The sequence below is a fragment of the Lycium ferocissimum genome, chromosome 8 (assembly GCF_029784015.1).
Source record: "Lycium ferocissimum isolate CSIRO_LF1 chromosome 8, AGI_CSIRO_Lferr_CH_V1, whole genome shotgun sequence".
In the NCBI taxonomy this organism is placed as follows: Eukaryota; Viridiplantae; Streptophyta; class Magnoliopsida; order Solanales; family Solanaceae; genus Lycium; species Lycium ferocissimum.
Window position 1 is genome coordinate 23814749 of NC_081349.1, and position 22357 is coordinate 23837105.

Sequence of the window (22357 nt, forward strand, 5' to 3'; positions counted from 1 at the left end):
TTTCGGCTTTTTTATTTTTTTGAATTTGGACAAAGAATTTTTTAAATAAACTGTTTCAGTTATACATTGTAAAATTTCAAGCGAAACATGTTTAAACATAAGTTGAGTTGTCAACTTCAATTTTAAATACTTTTTTTCAAATTTCAACCAGATTTATGTCGAAACACCTACAGTACTTAATTTTCATGTAATCCAATATCCAACCATTGATATGTAAACCCTTTTTGCAATGAATACATGACAATCCCCTAAACATTGGCAGTAAATCCTACTTAAACATCTCAATTCAAACATGTATCTATGGACTAGTAATACTAAAATTGGGAAGATGTTAAGTGTAAAGTTGAATTACCAAAATGTCCATAAAAAATTGAATGACGTTTTTACCCCTCATCTAAATACTACTTCTATACTCGCTCCGTCTTACAATAAGTGTCACCTTAGCCAAAAAAATTGTCCCACAATAAGTGTCCCCTTAGGAAACCAAGCTATAAATTGGCTAATTTTTTCCAACTCCATCCTTAGACAAAAAATGACAAGTTAAACTAACATCTAAATGATGATTGGAAAAGCCACATAGTAACTTGGTATTATTGGATTACAACGTCAAAAAGATTACTACTTGTGCATGCTCACAATCAAGAGGAAAAAGTAATTTATTTTTATTATATAGGGGTAATTTAGTAAACTTCACATCAGACATTGGTTTAATATCGTGTTTTTAATGGTGACACTTATTATGGGATGAAGGGGATATTATTTTTGTACAAAATAGTAAACTCACCTTCCAAAAAATAATAAATAAATTGATTAAATAGGAAGATTGACATGAAGTTCACGTAGGTGCCATTTCAAGCATTTAATTAATGTGTTGCATTCACTTTCCTAGAATTACTTCCATCTTTAATTATACGTTGCAAAATATTTTTATTCATCGCTTTTGTTCGCATTAAACCAATTAAGAAATTCACTACTAAAAAAAGGAAAAACCGGACGAAAACCGACGGACCGCGTCGGTTTTTTTAATAACCGAAGGGAAAGGCCTTTACGGTCGAAGTCGGTTTTTTCATACCTCGCTTTTTGGAAACCGACGGACCCGTCGGTTTTTTCCGATAATTGCGTCGGTTACGTGGTCGGTTGGGTTTTATCCAATAATTTTTTTAAAAAAACAAAAAATTAAAAAAACCGACGGACTGAGTCGGTTTTTTTAATTTCGATTTTTGATCTTATATAAAAATAATATGTATTTTATGAAAACCGACGACTCGCGTCGGTTTTTTATTTAAATTTTTTTATTTTAAATAAAAAAACGAGCCACCGTGCGTCGGTTTTCATAAAATTTAAATTAATTTAAAGCAGAAATGATCGTAGTCGGTTTTCCGTCGTTTTTCGGAAAATTTGCAAAATTAATTTCCGGAAAACCGACGGCTTTCGTCGGTTTTGGAAAATTTCTGCATGCAATTCATGCATTTTAACGACCACACCTTGCAGAAACTGGTACCAAAAAAGCTGCTCAAACTAGCATTAAAATGCTCCAAATCAATTCTAAAAAGAGCTACAACACATAAAATCACCCTAAGTAATAAGAAAACACATCAAACACTATCTAAACACATAAAAATACGATCTAAATAGACTTCAAATTCTTAAATATTTAAATGTCCAACCAAAAGTACCATTAACTAGTTTTAAAATAAGTCCATTATTAAATCCAAACTAGTTCTAAATGCTTGTTTCATTTTCTGAATTGGTGATCCATAGGCAAGTGTGATATGACAATCAAACCATGAATTTTTGTGGCCATGTTTAAAGTGAAAGCTTTACTAGTATGAAGTGTCGTTGCGTATGTGATAAAACATCAACACAAATTAATCTACCCATAAACCCACACGATTACTATTATTCATATTATACATCCACATACGATCCATATAAAAAAATATACCCACAAATTATGTGAGGTTATAGAAATATATTATAACTTAAGAATTCTAACTTTAAAATATAACTTAAAGAAACACAATCCCAACCACTTGTAACTTTGAATTCTCAATAACAATTCTAACTTTAATAATTTATAAATTCTAACTTTAATATAATTTTGAAAAGCACAATCCCAACCAATTCTAACTTTGAATTCTCAATAACAATTATAACTTTAATAACTTATGGATTCTAACTTTAATTCTAAAAATTGAAAAGTAAATCTAGTCAAATAAAGTCTACATTTTAGTTTTGAGATTATATAAATACTAGTAGATTTGCACGCGCTTCGCGCCATTATAAATGTCACGCCCCGAACCCTGCGGCCGGACGCAACACCGCACCGGTGCCTCGACGTGTACGCGACCGAGCGAACCATCCGGGTCGACCGAATCAACATGTGATATCAACACATAATCTGAATGTGGAAACAACTAAACACATGCCGATATACTAAAGGTCTGATCGAAATCATAATTTGGAAATACTTGAGGACAATTCGAAATACATCGAAAGTAGCTAACACAAGTTAAACCAAAACGATCGAACAAGCGGCCAACAAGGCTAACATAATACATATCCGACCGTTCGAATCGTGTCTATGAAGCTCTCCAAGAGTACTTAATAATTAAGTCGTCTATAAACTGAAATAGCTAGATAGATGACAACGCCCCGAAGGTAATCGGGGGCTCACCAATACCGATACGTGCACTCCTAAAATAGCCGAGTCGTCAACACCGTATATCGTTGCTCGCATCGCGACGCAGCCCCCAACAATAAAAAGTGACATCAAGACATTTGAATTGTACTTGGTATGTAAAGAACCGTTAATAAAATAAAATCGAAAACTCGAAACCGATAACCGTAATCGTAATAGCAAGGAAGTAGAGATATGAATACTCCTCGCTCTATATCCGAATCATCCGTATTATCTCGTGTTTGTATATGTGGGGCCTCGGCCCAATAATAAATGCACGCTATGGCCTCGGCCCTAGTAGTGTCACCAATGGCCTCGGCCATGTATACGTATACACAAGATCGTTCGTGCCCTCGGGCAAAATCACATATGTATAATTATGGTTAATTTAATAAGGACCGAGACCATAACAACAATGAACAATCTTTGAAGCTAAATAGACATGCTGACTAAATTGAAAAACACCGACTGTTTTCGAGCATAATTAATTTCTTGTCGAGACTCATGTGGTAACAATACATAAGTCTATAAAGATTACGTGTTGAGTTCATGATATTCAAATTGATAACCACGAATTATACTTCGTAACTGCAACCCTAGAAGATAACGGTTCTACAACATATCATAAAACCAAAGCTAACCGTATTCGGTCAAATTACTGACAAGTATGAAGAATGAGGCGTAGGGAGAATGCATGAACATTCCCTAACGTAGATAGTTAGGGGCCTCTACATACCTTAATTCCAGCCGAGCAGTAATACAATGTTCGTCAACCTTTTCAACTTTGATCTATATCAATACAAGTCAGGGATTCTATATTAGCAATAATATTCATGCTTTGGTCATCTAAAGATTTTATCAAACACTTTGTGGCCTCCATAATCTCCATTAATGGTGATTTCTTCACCCAATTCCCATTCTATTACTTGCCGATTCTACAATCTCAATTAAAAAAATCAACATCATTCTTCATCACCCACATGAATACAACAATCCCAAATCAACAAATCCAAAACCTAAAGATAATTCATATAATTTCCTTTATCAAACCCATTTGTATATTCTAGAAATTCATCAATTCTCAACTATAAATGATTTGAGAGTATAATATTACCTTTATGAGCATCCACCACGAAATCAACACCCCAAGTTTGATTTGTGAAACTTAGAACGACGTTAACTCGTACTACACTTTTTTTATCCTTCACGCAGCCTTGGGATTCGGGCCTTCAACTTTGGTTGATTCTCTACTTTCTCTCTCTCTAATTCTCCTCTCTCTCCCTTTCTCTCTCTAAATCTGAAAATATGGAGGAAATGGGGCTGCTAGGGTTAACATTTCCCTTATATACCAAGGGGAAATGGGTTTGACAACTGAAATCGGGTTGCACCTTTCTCTGCCTTAAAACGTCCATATCTCCCTATCCCGATGTCACCTATGATCCCACGATTTATGGTTGGAAAGATATTTCAATTATCTACAACTTTCGTTCTTTGAGTTTTCCCAAATTCCCAATTTATGATAGGGTTATGGCCTCCCGAAGTCAGGGTGACCCGAAACGTATATACGGACAAGATACGGTCACTGTTACGGTCCCGTAACACAAGGTACGGACCGTAACTTTGTACCGTACCTGGTGAAAATTTCCAGTGAGCTTCTGGAAATTTTTGGGACGTTACGGTCCACTGTTACGGCCTGTAACACGAGTTACGGTCCGTAACGTCACCGTTACGCCAGGCAGAATTTCCAGCGAACATGCTTCAAGAAATGGGCATAACTTTTGCACAGATGTCCGTTTGACCCCCGTAAGATACCATTGAAAGCTATTTCAAAGATCTACAATGTCTATCAAGGAAGTTTTCTCAAACCCCAAATTTTGATTTTCACGAAAAATTTACTGGAAGGCAGTACGTATCGAAAACTTACCCGATTCTATGATTTCAAGTGCCTTACTTTTAGCCATATTGAGACGATCATATCTCCTTGCTCCGATCTCTGATTGGCTTGGTCCTTATATCGTTAGAAAGGTATTTCTACATACTACAGTCTCATTAAGGTTACTTTACCAAATTCCAAACCGATCAAGGAGTTATCGCCGCCCGAAATAAACTTATCAACCATTTTCGCAAAACGTTCAAACCTTCAGTGCATTTCCACTCGAACTCTAATGATATGAGCTTAAACTCAGTTCCAAGATGCGGGGTGTTACAATATCTCTCTTGGGATCATTCGTCCTCGAATGATGGGTCATGGTTAACAATATGGCCGGACATAGCTTGATCACATGAACGTGAAGGAAACACGACATGAAACATGGAGACTCAAAACTATCGACTATTCATATCTCACAATAACCCTCCGGGTCTTCAATTACCTCACCGGACTTATCGCGATTTATGCATCCCCCCCTTAGACCAAGGCTAGTATCTTATACTTATAAATTCTTCTCTTTTGATGGGATCTAATTAACGTTCCTTATCCTCTGAAATTTTCTCGTACTGTACAAAACTGACTACTTTCATCTGAGCAATTTCTCATGGTGAAAAAAAAAAAACTAAATTTATTTACATGAACGGGTTGCTCCTGTATTAATAACTGGCATACTCCATCTTAACGACTTAACTCTGCTCACGCTGTAAATCTTAGGACAAACCCCCTTTTTTTTTTTTTTTTTTTTTTTTTTAACAACTCTTAAAGGTTATTCTTCGTAGTTTTGTCGTCTACGACTTAGCCGATTTCTTCTTCCACTAGTCACTCTACTCCGAACTTAACTTAAGCCCTTAGTTTCTAACACACATATTCGGATGTAATCAACCGTCACCCACTCAAGGTGTTCATCCGAATAGGAAAATCAAATCATATTTCTAATAGTTCTCGCTGAAATTGCTAATGCATTGTATCTACTCAAAACTTACGTACTCATTTTTTCCGTCAATCACCCGCTAGCTTCATATTTTCTTATCTCCGCCCGAATAACCTAAGTTATTTCTAACTCTCCCTCATCATCCGACGCTATTCTATGGCTGCATACTATCTTTTCGAACTATGGATCACACTTAAGAAACCTTTATCCATCTTATACGAAAGATACCCAAGCTTTCTATACACTTCAAAGTCATATCGTACTATACCCATCCGGAATGAACACTTATTCACATAGCTTAAGAGAGGACTCACTCTCTCCTTATTTCTATATAATAATAATTACTTCGAATTAACTTACAGCCGTACTCTTTAACTCGATTCGACTAAAACTTAAACAAACTAAAATCATTCATATTCGTCACAACTCTTCTTCCTTGGTATTCTTGTCTCAATCATACTATTACTTCTTTTACATATAAACTCGTCGTAATTTATCCTCGCTTATCAACTCGCTGATACTTCAATATAATACTCCATTAAGATTGGTCACCTCTTCCATATCATCTCTTAGTATCACAAGCCTTTCCAAATTATCCCGCATTACTTTACCATATCGATATTGTCCTCATAATTACTATTACTATCAATATTTTTTTTTATACGCTTAACTTTATTTCTAAGTCGCTTGCAACTTGGTCAAATCCTATCATTATCGTTGACACGACCTTTCAAGACATACTACGAACTTATATCTCATTCTCCTTCTATTTCTAGAAAAATTTTAAGTGGTTTCCTCTATATTTCTTACTATCCCAAAACCTCGCACGTAGGAAATAAACAATGCCTCACAAGGCCAAGCATATATACATATATATATCATGTCATATCATAGCCACATGGCTCCCAATTTCAACACAAAGATAAAAATGAGACTTACCTCATATGTCCAAATCAAACTCGTACCTGTTACACTTTCCGTTTATTTTCCCTTTCAATCAGAAAGCAACCGCGAATGGAGTGGGTCCTAATGACCTCCGATAGAAAACTCGCCCGCCACCTCTTCCTGAGATGCTCCATAATTTACCTTTTTCTTGTTGACTTGGCTCCCTTTTTTCTAATTTCTCTAATATCCTCTCCCCTCGTTTTATTCCATGCTCAAGGACATCAATTTCATTCAACATACCATTCATTCCACTACACCCTCTTCTCGGGCAACTTACATTGTATTCCACTTTCAATAAAGACTTTGAAGTCCGATTCGCGCCGCAAGTATTGCATAATTGTACCCCCTATGGGTAAATATCCTTACTGGACCTTGAATTACCCGTCATCTCTCCCCGCGCATTCGAAACGTACGTAATTCGAGATAAAGAGAAGTTACTTATTGCTCTAAGCTTCATGGCACGATCTAGAGTGGAAAGAAACGAGACAAATCTTCGAATGTCTTCAAAGGTCAACTCGTTTATATGTATGGGGCCCTCACTCATATAAAAGAGACCCCACCGACACGGCTTCAGACTCCCCAAGACACTTCGAACCTAACGCTCGATACCAAGCTTTGTCACGCCCCGAACTCGGGCTCCGGACGTAACACGCACCCGTGCCTCGACCGTACGTGACCGAGCGAACCATCCGCCGACCGAATCAACATGTGATATCAACACATAATCGAACGTGGAAACAACTAAACACACGCCGATATACTAAAGGTCCGACCGAAATCATAACGCGGAAATACTTAGACAATCTCGAAATACATCCGAAAGTAGCTAACTCGGGGCTAAACCAAAACGATCGAACAACTCGCCAACAAGGCTAACATAATACATATCCGACCGTCCCTCGAATCGTGTCTATGAAGCCTCTAAGAGTACTTAATAATTAAGTCGTACTTCTATAAACTGAAATAACTAGATAGCTGACAACGCCCCGAAGGAATTTGGGGCTCACCAGTAGCTGATACGTGCACTCCTAAATAGCTGAGTCGTCAACCTGTATATCGTTGCCTGCATCGCGAGATGTAGGCCCCCAAGCAATAAAAAAAGGACATCAGCACATTTGAATTGTACTGGTATGTAAAGCAACTGAAGCAATAAAGTACTGAAACTGAAACTGATAACTATAACTATAATAGCAAGGAAGTAGAGATATGAATACTCCCCTCGCTCTATATCCGAATCATCCGTATTATCCGTGTTTGTATACGTGGGGCCTCGGCCCAATAATAAATGCACGCTATGGCCTCGGCCTAAAAGCGCGTCACCAATGGCCTCGGCCACGTATACGTATACACAAGCATCGTACCGTGCCCTCGGCAAAATCACATATGTATAATTATGGTTAATTAATAAGGACCGAGACCATAACAACAATGAACAATGTCGAACTGAAATAGACATGCTGGACTAAATTGAAAACACTGACTGTTTCTGAGCATACTGAATTTCTAGACTGAGACTCATGTGGTAACAATACATAAGTCTATAAAGATTACGTGTTGAGTTCATGATATTCAAATTGATAACCATGAACGAATTCTGTAACTGCAACCCTAGAAGATAACAGTTCTACAACATATCATAAAACCAGGGCTAAACTGTATTCTCGAGTCAAACCATCGACAAGTATGAAGAATGAGGCGTAGGAGAATCGAACATTCCCTAACGTAGATAGTTAGCCTCACATACCTTAATTCCAGCCTTTGAGCGTAATACAATGTTCGTCAACCTTTTCAACTTTGATCTATATCAATACAAGTCAAAGGGATTCTATATTAGCAATAATATTCATGCTTTGGTCATCTAAGCATTTTATCAAACACTTCGTGGGCATTTAAGCTCCATAATCTCCATTAATGGTGATTTCTTCACCCAATTCCCATTCTATTACTTCTAGGTGATTCTACAATCTCAATTAGGTGTAATCAACATCATTCTTCATCACCCACATGAATACAACAATCCCAAATCAACAAATCCAAAACTCTAGCATAATTCATATAATTTCCTTTTATCAAACCCATTTGTTATTCTCCCAAGAATTCATCAATTCTCAACTATAAATGATTTGAGAGCAGGAATATTACCTTTTATGAGCATCCACCACGAAATCAACACCCCAAGTTTGATTTGTAGCTTAGAACGACGGCAAGAACTTGTACTACACTTTATCCTTCACGAGCCTTGGGATTCGGGCCTTCAACTTGGTTGATTCTCTACTTTCTCTCTCTAATTCTCCTCTCTCTCCCTTCTCTCTCTAAAATCTGAAAATATGGAGGAAATGGGGTTGTTAGGGTTAACATTTCCTTAAATACCAAGGGGAAATGGGTTTGACCCAACTTGAAATCAAGTTGGGACCTTTCTCGTCTTAAACGTCCATATCTCCCTATCCCGATGTCACCTATGATCCCACGACCTATGGTTGGAAAGATATTTCAATTATCTACAACTTTCGTTCTTTGAGTTTTCCCAAATTCCCAATTTATGATAGGGTTATGGCCTCCCGGTCAAAGTGACCCAAACGTATATACTTTCCACTAAGATACGGTCACTGTTATTGTCCAGTAACACAAGGTACGGACCGTAACTTTGTACCGTACCTTGGTGAAAATTTCCAGTGAGCTTCTGGAAATTTTTGGGACGTTACGGTCCACTGTTACGGCCCGTAACACGAGTTACGGTCCGTAACGTCACCGTTACGCCAGGCAGAATTTCCAGCGAACATGCTTCAGTAAAATGGGCATAACTTTTTGCACAGATGTCCGTTTGACCCCCGTAAGATACCATTGGAAAGCTATTTCAAAGATCTACAATGTTCATCAAGGAAGTTTTCTCAAATTCCCAACGGATTTTCACGAAAATTTACTGGAAGGCGTACGTATCGGAAAACTTAGCCGATTCTATAGGATTTCAAGTGCCTTACTCTTAGCCATATTGAGACGATCATATCTCCTTGCTCCGATCTCTGATTGGCTTGGTCCTTATATCGTTAGAAAGGTATTTCTACATACTACAGTCTCATTAAGGTTACTTTACCAAATTCCAAACCGATCAAGGAGTTATCGCCGCCCGAAATAGGCCTATCAACCATTTTCGCAAAACGTTCAAACCTTCAATTTTTTTCCACTAGAACTCTAATGATATGAGCTTAAACTCAGTTCCAAGATGCGGGGTGTTACAATAAAATATTTTTTCTTGAAATGATTTTTAGATGGAATTTTGGATATTAAGAATAACAAAATTTTGATTTACATATGCTTTATTTAACTCTCCATTTTCTTAAAAAATGTACAGTTTTATGTGTTTAAATATTTTTTTAAGAAATCTCATTTTGAGATCTCTAGTTGTGAATTTATGATCGATGTTTTGTTGTTTTGAAAAAAGACATAATATTGCTTATTTTCTTACATAACGTTTGAAACTCCATCTTTATTTTATAAACACATAGGCAATTACCTTTTTTATTTTTATGTGGGTACAAGTAGGTGTAAATATTTGATTTCTTCACTTAAAAGATAGTTGAAAATTAGTACTTTAACAACTTTTTCCTATTTTAACATGTCACGGAAAGTAAAAAGGGTGTGAAAACTAAAAACAAAGGCTACTACAACTTCATTAATACATTTCCAACTTGTACACTATTGGACCTCATAGGACTTGAAAACATATGTTTCTTTTTTCATCCTGACCCCGACTATCATCCGTAGCTAGCATTTTTTTTTTTTTTTTTTTAATATGGTTGTTCATTTATTATCTTTTGTTGTTCTTTTCTAGTTACCTTGTTTTTCTTCGTAATTTTGTTTTCAACTTCTTTCTTCTTTCTTCTTTCTCCTCTAAACTTGGCATATATATACTGAGCAACTAAATCATTGCTCTAGTAACCACTAAACGTTAGCAAAATTAATTTTCTTTGAAAAATCGCACATAATATAAAACGCCACTTCTAATACGCCAATATATAAAAAAATCATCTTTACCAATTACAATTTTTCACCAGTTTCTTGCATATAAAGCACACTAATTATAAAATAAAGCTTCTACGACTCAAAGTTCAACGGAAAGGAAAAAGAGAGTATAATACGATCAGCTTATGGATAATGAAAATTTGGTGAGACTTTGATTTGTTTATCATTTGTAAAATTATATTATGATTTATATGTAATAATACTAAGCACATACCCAAATGTATTTGAGCATTGCCGCATCTTCACACTTCTCCCTTCACCGCCATCATATCTGCCACCTTCGTAGCCATGTCATAACTTTTTTGGTGTTAAAGCTGTTGTCAAATCTCATTCTGTTGAGTGTAATTTTGGTATCTCCTATGGGCGGGTACGTGTGACCATTTTTCAAAATTTATAACAACAAAGAGATCTCCCCATAATTCTAACTGGGAACATGAGAGAACGTGTACTATTCCATTTTCACTTACTTTTTTCGGTGAGAGGGCATTATATATACCTTTATTTGCTTCCTCTATATAACATTCAATGTAATGGTGAAAGTTTGAAATTGACAATTGGATGGAACCATAAGATGAGTGTAGTCTGTCATCAAAACAAAAATTAATGATTGAATAAGAGAAAATGAAAAAGAAGCAAGAAAGGGAGACGAAATCCAAACGGGGTGTGTGTGACAACAAAAGATAAAGTTTGATCTAATAGACAATTAATGTACCTCACCTTTTGGATAGTGAAAAGGCACAATAAGTTTTACGGAGATAAACGGTTTTGAATCCGAAAAGGCACCAATATTTTAAAAGAGTAATTTTTGTGAGTGAGAAAAATTGAGAAAACTAAAAAAAATGAGAAAAAAGATAAATAGCGTCGGGTTTTAGAGAGTGCCACATCACCAGGCCTAAGTCTCTCTTTTATTATATATATAGATTATAACTTAATAATTCTAACATAACTTAATAATTCTAACTTTGAAAAGCACAATTCCAACCAATTCTAAAAATTGAAAAGTAAATCTAGAGAAACAAAATCTACATTTTAGTATTGAGGTTAGAGAAATACTATAACTTAACAATTCTAACTTTGAAAAGCAATCTCTCAACCAATTCTAATTTGGAATGATCAATAACAATTCTAATAAATTATGGAATTCTAACAAAAGCACAATCCAACAAAAAAAAAAAAACTAGTCAAATAATTAAAGTATACATTTTTGCACATATTCAACATCAATAATATTACAAAGAATGATAACTAAGCTAACACAAATACATTGACAAAGAACATGAAATATAGCACAATCTCAAGCCAAAAAAAAAAAAAATGACAACTAAACTAGTCAAATAAAGTTTACACACAAATTCAACATTAATAACATTGCAAATGATGTTTAACAAAGCTAAATAGATTAGCATTAGGCCTAAAATCTACAAATAAAACTAAAATTGAAAGAATTTTAAAAGCCCTAATTTAAGAGAAACTAACCTCAATTAATTAACTTCAAAACGGGTCCGGGGTTGGGGGGAACTCCGGGTGCGGCGCGCCGGGCGGCGGGGAAATGGGCGTGGCCTTTCCGAGGGGAGGGGGCGGCGGGTAGCTGTGGTTTGAGGGGAACGGGAGTTTAATTGGGAAGAGGAGAAGAAATGGGTATGAAAACCCGTCCGGAATGTTTTTAAAGAAAACCGACTCGGACAAAACCGACCCTGTCCGTTGGTTTTTCTCGCACGTTTGACCAGATTTGACCCAAAAATTAAAAAAAAAAAAAAAAAAAAATAGGAAACCGACCCTGTCCGTCGGTTTCCTAAAAAAAAATTGTTTATTATTTTTTTAAAAAACAAATTGAATTGCATATTATTTAAAATATTTTTAAAAATAAAACCGACGTCGTCCGTCGGTTTTATATTAATTATTATTATTTTTTTTAGTAAAACCCACATGGGACGTCGGTTTTTTTTTGGCGGATATATATTTTCAAAATTTACGCCAAAAAAACCGACGTCGTCCGTCGGTTTTCTAATTAAAATAATTTTTAAAAAATTAGAAATGTAAAAAAAACCGAAATGGAATCGGTTTTCCGTCGGTTTTTTAAACCGACGCGGTGCATCGATTTTTGGCAGTTTTTTAGTAGTGATTTGTCATGAATCTGGAATAATTTATTATAGTATATGGATTGATTAAAAGTTTTTACAATTCCCAACGTTTTCTTCTGAAATTCTCTTCAATTCCCAGAATTTTAGAACCCATGGAACGTGTTTGTGGCTTTTATATAGAGCTTCTTTTAAAATGACATGCTCATTTGATTTTTCACCAATCAAATGTGAGCTTTCGTTCTACTAATACTTGAGTTATTTTTCTGATATAATTGACTCAATTTTCTTTAGCTATATTTATTTAATATCCCATCCTCTCCAGTACGTATATTATAATCTAGGAGATGATTAGGCACTTATCAGATTCTCAAATCTGCTTATTAAATCAGGTATTTCTTCTTACTAATTAATTGTTTTCAACTTGAAAACAAGTTCTTGAAGTGCTTTGAATTAGATAATTTCCTCCTACGAATGCTTGCTGGATGTACGATAAGCATGGAAGTAGCAGTATGATCACGCAAATTGGATATAATTTTTACGTTTTATTTCTTCATCACAAGTCAGACAACTATCTTGGTTCTATGTAGCAACAACACAGAACTCAAATATGAGAACTTACCTCAAGAATGTGGTCTATGACAAGATGGCATGTTTGTATCTCATAAAATTAAAATTAATGTAATAAAAAATAGTACTATCTAATTAATGAATTTAGTTATTCTTCTTTGCATGCTCACATGCCATCTAGGAATTTTGAGTTCAACTTCTTGAATTATAACTCAAACATTTTTTAATGTCAAATGATTTTTAAAATATTTGTATAAACTGATTGGGGATACAAGTGCAACGCACGTGTCGATAACTAGTAAATTGAAATTGAGGGAGCAGGATAACTTGAAAAAAAGAAGAAGCTGAATTGTTATCCATATCAGCACAATTGAGGAAACCAATGGGTTCCAAATGTTTAAAGTTCTTATTTTTTACTGGTATCTATTTGAGAACTCGTGAAGTCGGGTATCTTTGCAAGTGCAGTTGTCAATCTTAGTAATAGAATGATAGTGTGTTGGATTCTGGGGCTGAGTGTTCTATAAGCTAGGAATGACAGTGATTGATTCTTTTTCGAAATTTTGAAAATGATGGCTTTGGAACATAGCAAATATTTCTAGCTGATTCCGTGTATACTCCGCAAATCTTTATTGGGCAATTCGCAGGAATGCCCTTATATTGGGGTGGTCTTTAATTTTTGCCCATTAAATTGGTGGTCTTTAATTTTTTTTTTCGAGATTTAGAACCCTTGGTTTCGGGTTCGTCAATCTTAGTAATAGAAACCACCTGTTTCGCGGTCGAACTCCTTTTTCGAAAGTTCAAAAGTTTAAAAAAAAAATCGCAAGGTAGAGTTTGGGTTCACAACTCTGCCTTCGAGGTCTTTAGAGACTTGCCCATTAAATTGGTGGCCTACCTTTACCATTTGGTTCAACCCCCCGGTTTCGGGTTAATTTAAAAGTTTTTAAAACTCTCGCAAGGTAGAGTTTGCAAGCTTTGCGAGTTTTGCCTTATACCTGAAGGCAAAACTCTGCCTTAAGGCCTAACTTTGGCCCAAACATGTTTAATTTTGCTATAAAACTCTGTCTTGAGAAATTGTCTTTATTTTTTTTATTTTTTTTCTAATGGGATTCGTACTCCAAACCTCGTGGTATTAGGAGAAAGGGGCAAAAATTAAAGATCGCCAATTTGAGGGACAAAAATTAAAGACCAGTGCATTTGAAGGGCACTCTCCACAAAAAAATGAATCGTTAGAAACTTTCTTGGTAGTTTCTAATGAGAAAATGAGCAAATGGAAAGTTGAATCTTTTATGCAATGCTCTATTTACATTTTCATACTATCTCGACGTGTCTTTTTAGGGCGTGAATTGTGACTAGAACAACTTTTTTTTTTTTTTTTGGCTTTCACATTTTGGATTTATCTGCATATAAGATAAATTTCAGGCAACTGAAGTGAATTACCCGCAATAGTATTATTCTCGTAGTTTCTTGTTTTTTGATTTATGTTACCACCCGTGTTCTTTTCGAGCTTCTGTTATCGCTTTATTTCCTTGCTGTTATCGTTCTTTCTTCTGAATGCTATGTGATACGAACCGGCTTATGGAAGACACAGATTCGAACAACAAACGCGGAATTTAAAGATAGATAGAAATCTAGAGATGAGAATTGAAGAAATGGGGATGAGAATAGAAGGATAGAAGCAAGACCCAATTAGGATTGGATTTATGAGCAAACTTGGATATATGAAATCAAAGCCCTCCCAATTGAATCAACCTAAGAGAACCTATACTAATTGAAATTCAAGGCAAGAGCTCATCAAATGAATCCGCAAATGAGCATCTCTTTATGAAAAATCAAGGACAAGGGTTTTCAATAGCCAATAACGGAATCCACCTTAGTTAACTATCAATATCATTAATCACAAGGATTAGCGCTAACAATTATAGTTAACAACTACCACTAGATAACTAGCTGAATAAACTATCACTCACATGAGTTTCATCATCATTCAAAATCTAGTAATGAAATGATCAAGTATGGTATTTATACTAAATAGGCTAAAGAAGACAAGGCTAGTTATTACAATAATACCCTTAATGAAGTAAGGGCCTTGTTTGGTAGTCTTTTTTAGGGATAATGGCTTGATTCTAAATAATAGCCTCTTTGCATGGTTAGCCACCATCGTTTCCCTCCATCTCATCTTCACTCCATGCGATCAAGCGATCATCTACACGTCATATGCTCTCCTATGAAGCTCCTCAAAGCTCTCTAACGCCTCTTTTTGCATCATCATGGCTTGTAAGGCTTGGAGATCCTTGGCTCAACCTCAGATGGAGTATCTTGAATCATGTGTGCTCCTCGGGATCGTATCACTATGTACTGCTTTCCGTTTCGCACTATTTTTTTGTAGTATTGTTTTTATTTTTGTATTCCCTTTCCATGCTTCTTTGAAATGCTTTACTTGGGCCAAGGGTCTATCGGAAACAACCTCTCTATCTCTACGAGGTAGGAGCAAGGTCTGTGTACATTCTACGTTCTTCCAAGGGTGGACCTTCATTGGTTCAAGAGGATTGAATTGAACCCACTTCGTTGGAAAATTTTAGTATTTATATACATAAATCATATAAGAAAATCAGTATATGTAATAATATGAGCCCACTTTATCATATTCGAGAATCGCAGCTCAGTGGTCAAGCGGGTTCAATATATGCGTGAGCGGCAGAGATCGATTCTCCGCACCTGCCATTGCTCGTTTATTTATGCTTATATGTTTTTTGAAGTAATTGATAATTGATTAGGGTCCAGGGTTACAGGTACTAACATTAGACCTGCCTGTCACATATCCTAATTTAGTTTATTAATGCAAATATTGCTTCTTACTTCAATTAAGTAATACTTCTATTATGTATAAAATGTAAAATTATTAGTCTTTCTTCTTCGTCTTTGGTATACATGAAGGTTAGGTTTTTATTTACTAGTATTTTTTTCTTATTCTGTTTTTGTTTTGTTTATGGTGTTTCAAAATTGTAGTTTATTGTTTTTAGCTAGTTATTAGTGTGAAACATAAAACTTTAAATTGAAGACGAGAAGAAAAAATTTCAATCATGTAAATAACTAAAACGAAGTTTTATATATATATTTTACTTGACCCTATGTTGCTCGGAACCTTCAAAATTCAACGTGTGTGTGTTGAATTCTCCAAAAGTAGTGTATTTTTGGAGAATCCAAAACGAGTGCGACAATATTTTTGGAGAGTGCGAGCAGCATAATTGAACCCACTTGAATAGAATCCGGAGTCCGCCACTGCGTTACACTGGGTATGTTGTTGATGTTGCAACTGAAGTGAATATAGTTTCTAGTTATACAGTTAAACTGTTAAAGTCATCCATTTTTGGAGACTTTTGTACTGAAAGTGATGAGAAGTTGCTGTTAGTATGCGGAGTCGAGAAGTCAAGTCTTTCTACTGTGTCAATGTGAAAACTTCATTTTTTATTTTTTTCTTTGCCTTACCTTTCTTTTTCCGAATAAGCCGACCCCTCTTATACGTTTGGTTCCACATAGTCTTTCTTCTTGATAAAATTGACAGATAAGCTAAAGACTATTAATAAAGCTAGCTAGAGTTACTGTATAATTCAAAAACCTTCAGCTAGTTTTCCTCTTCCTTGCAAGTGGGATTTCATATGGAGTTTGCTTCTTTTTCTTGCTTCCTTCTATCTCTTCTTCTGATCCTAGTTCAGGCAAAGAGAAGAAATGATACTACTTGTCTAAAATCCTTTTCATGCGGGCATCTTACTGACATGAGCTTTCCTTTCTCTCTTTCCACACAACCTGACTGTGGAATACTGCCCATGTCTGGTTGTGATGCTAAACCATCTCCAAAAGTCCAACTACTTCCTGGAGGAGATTGGTACTACACTTTAGAGAAGCCGTATAATTATACAGTTAAGCTGTGGGATCCCAAGCTTTATAACATGTTTACGCTAAACAAGTGCCAGGCTTTTAACAAAAGTTTCTCCCTTCCAGACTCTCCTTCCATTTCTTTCAAAATTTTGGATAGTTTGAACTTCTTCAAATGCAAAATCACAAGTAGTAACACCCGAAACATTACCCAGAAGAACGATCATTTTTCTGGTTATAAAATGTACAATGGTTGTAAGGGCTTTAGCATATACTACAAACATTCCAGAGATGATGATGAAGACGTTCATGCAGGCAATCTTCCTGACAGCTGTTCACTTATCAGATTGCCAATTCACTTGAAATCAGATGATAGTGATTTGTTCAAGATGTTAAGTGCGGCATTTCTAGTAGAATGGAAACTGTCTGAGGACTGTTACCAATGTCACTATGGCAAAGGTCAATGCCAGGCTGATAAAACCAATAAATTTCATTGTACATATCCAAATAATCAACATGCTCAAGGTCATAAAAAAAATACTCCATATACTCAAGATCATGAAAAAAACACTCCATATGCTCAAGGTCTAGTGCATATTTCTTAGAGTCCTTTCTTGTTTCCATATCACATATCTATAATATTTCATAAGTAATATTTTTCCTCTTTATTTTTTTAGATGCAAAAATGACTAGAAGAAAGTTCGGACTGACTCTAGGTGTAAGGACCCGTGGGCCCCCCTGTGGGTTTCGACTCTAGGACGCAAGAGTAGTTAAATATCCATTGACTGTAGTATTCTTTCCTATTATAGAATTTCCATGCATATCATTTGAATTTCTTCTTCATTGTGGTAAAATTCTCAAAACATTTCCATAATGATAAAGGAGTTAAATAAGAGAGATTATAGAATTTCCTTTAGGTCATTGTGGTAAAATTCTCAAAACATTTCCATAATGATAAAGGAGTTTAAGAGAGACAAGTACTTTAGGTTACACAAATGTATGGATAGTAGAGTTGAGATGACACTTCATTCTCCTCGCGATGTTTCTTTTGTTTGAAAGCCTCTGATTACTGATTTCTCTTCCAGGTTTTGGTGGAGCCGGGTTGGTGATGATAACTTGTTTAATTATCTACTTTTTCTGGTGTTACAAGAAGAGGAAATTTAGTTCGTCCCGCTTCCTCTCAACAAAGAAATCCTCAGATATATTTAAAGAAGACGTCGAGGGATGCAGTATATATTTTGGTGTTTCAGTCTTCTCTTATTCAGAACTTGAAGAAGCCACAAAGAATTTCAATTCCTCTAGAGTCCTTGGAAATGGTGGTTTCGGAACTGTTTACTATGGTGAGAGTCTTCCTAATCCAATTGAACTATGCTTCATATATTCTTCATGTGCCTAATTCTTGTTCGTGAATGACTAGGAAAACTTAAGGATGGAAGAGAGGTTGCTGTGAAGCGCCTCTACGAGCACAACTGCAAACGAATGCAGCAGTTTGTGAATGAAATTGAGATCCTTACTAGACTAAGACACAACAATCTTGTCACCCTCTACGGCTGCACTTCAAGGCGAAGCCGTGAGCTACTCCTTGTCTATGAATACATTCCTAATGGAACTCTTGCTGACCACCTCCATGGTGACAGCGCGAAGGACAGATCACTCGCATGGCAAATCCGCATGAACATTGCCATAGAAACTGCTGGTGCATTGGCTTACCTGCATGCTTCTGACATAATACACTGCGATGTGAAGACTAATAACATACTCCTTGATCACAACTTTAGTGTTAAAGTTGCAGATTTTGGGATTTCAAGGCTCTTCCCAAATGATGTCTCTCATATTTCAACTGCACCCCGGGGGACCCCTGGCTATATCGATCCAAAGTATCACGAATGTTACCAGCTGACTAGTAAAAGTGATGTCTATAGCTTCGGGGTGGTCCTTGTTGAACTCATTTCATCAATGCCAGCTGTGGATATGAATAGGCATAGCCAAGAGATTAATTTGGCTAACTTTGCAATAAACAAGATTGTAAAATGTGCATTTCTCGAGTTGATCGATCCATCCCTGGGGTTTGATTCAGATACCAAGATTTGGGAAATGACTACTTCAGTGGCAGAGCTGGCTTTTCTGTGCTTGCAGATAGATAGGGACATGAGGCCTACTATGGCTAAAGTTTTGTGTACTCTAAAGGAGATTCAGACTAGTGAAGTTGGCACTGAGAAGAGAACTGAGTCTAATCTCAATTTCAATGATGAAGCTAAAACAGTACTAGCTCCTCCTTTCCCTGAATCAGAAGATATATTATTGTTGAAAAAAGTGAAATCACTAGCTTCTCCAAATTCTGTGATTGATAAATGTATAACTAGTACAAAGTAGTTAAAAGTTCTATACCCCTTTCTTTGTTATTTTCTGTCAATTTTGAGAGACTGCAAATGTACTATTGTGAGAAGTTTCCTTGAGCTATCCATCTATGGGTGGAAGTGATTCGATTTTTAATTTCATTATATAAGATCTAGTTTAAGTTGTATACATTGGCTGTTTTTAGAACTTTTTAATTGAGAACTCATGGAGTTATTGAGGACCAGTGTTAGAAATCTGTGCAAGTATAGTGTTAATCTGGGTATTAAGTCATAATGATATGCACTCTTGTTTCAACTTCATCATAGACTTGTAATGTATTAGATTTATGGAGTGAGTGTTCAATAACCTAGGGATGAATATTAATGATTGGTTCTTTTTCAAAATTTTGAAGAAGATGGCCTGGAACATAGCAAATATTTTCTAGCTGACTGTGTGTATACTCCCCCTATCTCGAAACATTTTCTTGATAGTTTCTGGTGTGATTAATGGACAAATGGAAGGCTGGATTTCTAACCTCCTTGTGTAATGTTCTGTTTACATTTTCATACTGTCTTTACGTACCTTTGGATGTATCTGCAAACAATTTAAATTTCAGACAGCTAAAATGAATATAGCTTCTATTTCTATAGTGCAAGTCTTTCCATTTTCAGGGACTGTGGTCCTGAAAATGATGAGAAGTTGGTGTTAGTAGACAGAGTCAAGAAGTCAAGTCTTTCCACTGGTGTCAATAGCCAGAAAAGGTAATGTGGAAAGTTCATATTTTTTCACCTTTCTTTCCCCCAACAAGTCCGGCCCCTCTTATACGTTTGATTGCACAAAGTGTTTCTTTTTGACAAATTTTACAAATAAAGCTAAAGACTAGTACTACCTCTGTCCCAATTTATGTGATACTTTTCGCTTACCGAGATTCAAATTATATGAACTTTGACCATCATTTTAAGATGTATTTTGTCATCAAATTGATATTAGAAAAGTTGCAATTTATAGTACTTTTCATGTAGTTTTCAAATATATAAATTTTAGTGTTAAAATATCGAGTTGATCTAATCCAATTTAGCTTCAAAGTTTAGTTAAATTGATTCTCGAAAAGCGAAAAATGTCACATAAATTGGGACGGAGAGAGTAATATTTAAAGTGCTATAAAGTTATGGAACATGATCCTATAACATAGTCTGTTGAGCTATAGCTACAATTCACAAACCTTCAGCTAGCTTTCCTCTTCTAGCAGTAGGATTCAATATGGCTTTCCTTTCTTCTGTTGTTTGGTTCGTTCTATCTCATCTTCTGATTTTTTTTCTTAGTTCAGGCAAAAGGCCAAAAGTGATTCCAGTTGTCCAAAGTCTTTTTCATGTGGAAATCTTACTGACCTGAGCTTTCCTTCTCTCTTTCCACGCTAAGGCTGTCAAGTGGGCCGGGCCGAGCCGGGCCATTTAAATATGGGCCACAAGGGGCTGGGCCGGGCTATAAGTTAAGGGACCGGGCTGGGGACCGGGCTTGGAGAGGGAAAAGGGTGTCCCGCCCAGCCCTACCCGGATAGGGGCTACACCTCAGGCTAACCGGGCCGGGCCGGGTTATAGTTAGTGGGCTGGGCTTCTTTTTTTTAAAAAAAAAAAAGTTCTAATACAAAAATAGATATTTACATTTACTACTAATAATAAAATTAATATTTACAACTAATGATAAAATTGCTAAATTAAAAAAAAGTTAAAAAAAGTTTAGTCGTCGTCAAATTCAAAAAGCTAGCCGTTGTAAATTTAAAAAACTAGTCGTTGCTAATTTTATTTGAACCCCCAAATTTATGAATAATCGCACTTTGGTCATATTTTCGTACTATAAATACCCCTCCATTCTTCTTCATTTTCACACAATTCTTCCACAACTCTCTCTTCATTTAAATTTGCTATTCAACTAGTGTACATTACTTCACCTCCACCTTCTCCTCGAGTTCGAAGATCAACTTCAAGTGCGGTGTGGATGCATTTTGAGCGAGTAAATGAGGAACATGTTAAATGTCAACATTGTGGTGACATATATCTCCACAAGTCTGGAGCGTCGGGTATTAGCCTATTAGGGGGGGGGGGGGGGTGGAGGGGGTACCGGTGTGTTGCGTAGACACTTGTGAAAATGCACGAAATTGAACTTTGAAGTTTATCTCTTCTTTAAATTTTTCCATCAATGTTAGCCGTTTAATTTGTATGTTTTGAACTTTTGATTTGCAATATTTCGCCATTCAAGTTTGTATGTTTTGAATTTGCAATGTTATCAATTTAAGTTTTAAGTTTTATTTTAAATTATTTATGTAGATGTTGATATGTCTATTTGACTGGACACGAAGTTTAAGAAAGAAGAGAAGACTTTCAAACTTGTGGTATTCAATGGCTATAAATTATTGCATAAAGGTAAATTGTTTCCAAATATAGAAAGGGGTCATTCTTTTTATCACAGACTAATAAAGAAATAGGTTCACGTAAATTGAAATGGAGGGAGTATTATATTTGATATAATCTACGTATTCACAAGATATATGACATGCTAATGAAATTTTACTTTTATATAAAACTATCACAATCTAATATATACTATATAGTAAAAATGTATTTGTCACGACCCGACTAGGGCCATGACGGGCACCCGGGGCTAACCACCGAACACCACTCATTATATTACTCATCTATTTCCAATTATACTTCTTATGCTCATAATCATAGAAAACGACTTTCATTTGAAACATATTTACTTTATAAACATAAGCCCTTTAGGCTATCAAAATAATATATAAATACATGCATATACATATGAGAAACTTGTGAGACTATACTACCCACACTGCGTATCTACGAGCCTCTACTGGAGTACTAGATATATAGACGGGACAGGACCTCGTCGTACCCAAAACATGAATGTATACATATGTACCAAAAGAATAATCAATGGCACCTCCGAAAAAGTGGAGTGCTCTCAAACCAGCTAAT

General features: G+C 35.8%; 1 protein-coding gene and 1 long non-coding RNA gene across 2 annotated transcripts; one reads left to right on the forward strand and one right to left on the reverse strand.

The window, feature by feature from the left end:
* Window positions 1-7403: 7403 nt before the first annotated feature.
* On the reverse strand, window positions 7404-8765 carry LOC132067638 (uncharacterized). The gene is made up of 3 exons (XR_009417194.1): window positions 8629-8765; window positions 8231-8285; window positions 7404-7549 (listed from the first exon to the last, which is right to left on the reverse strand). It is a non-coding gene; the product is annotated as an uncharacterized LOC132067638 (long non-coding RNA).
* Window positions 8766-16762: 7997 nt separating this feature from the next.
* On the forward strand, window positions 16763-19667 carry LOC132067636 (LEAF RUST 10 DISEASE-RESISTANCE LOCUS RECEPTOR-LIKE PROTEIN KINASE-like 1.1). Its single transcript, XM_059460932.1, has 4 exons — window positions 16763-17612; window positions 17705-17743; window positions 18113-18367; window positions 18445-19667. Exons 1-4 carry the CDS (start codon window positions 16811-16813, stop codon window positions 19398-19400), a joined length of 2052 nt encoding a protein of 683 aa, XP_059316915.1. The 5' UTR covers window positions 16763-16810; the 3' UTR covers window positions 19401-19667.
* Window positions 19668-22357: the final 2690 nt, after the last annotated feature.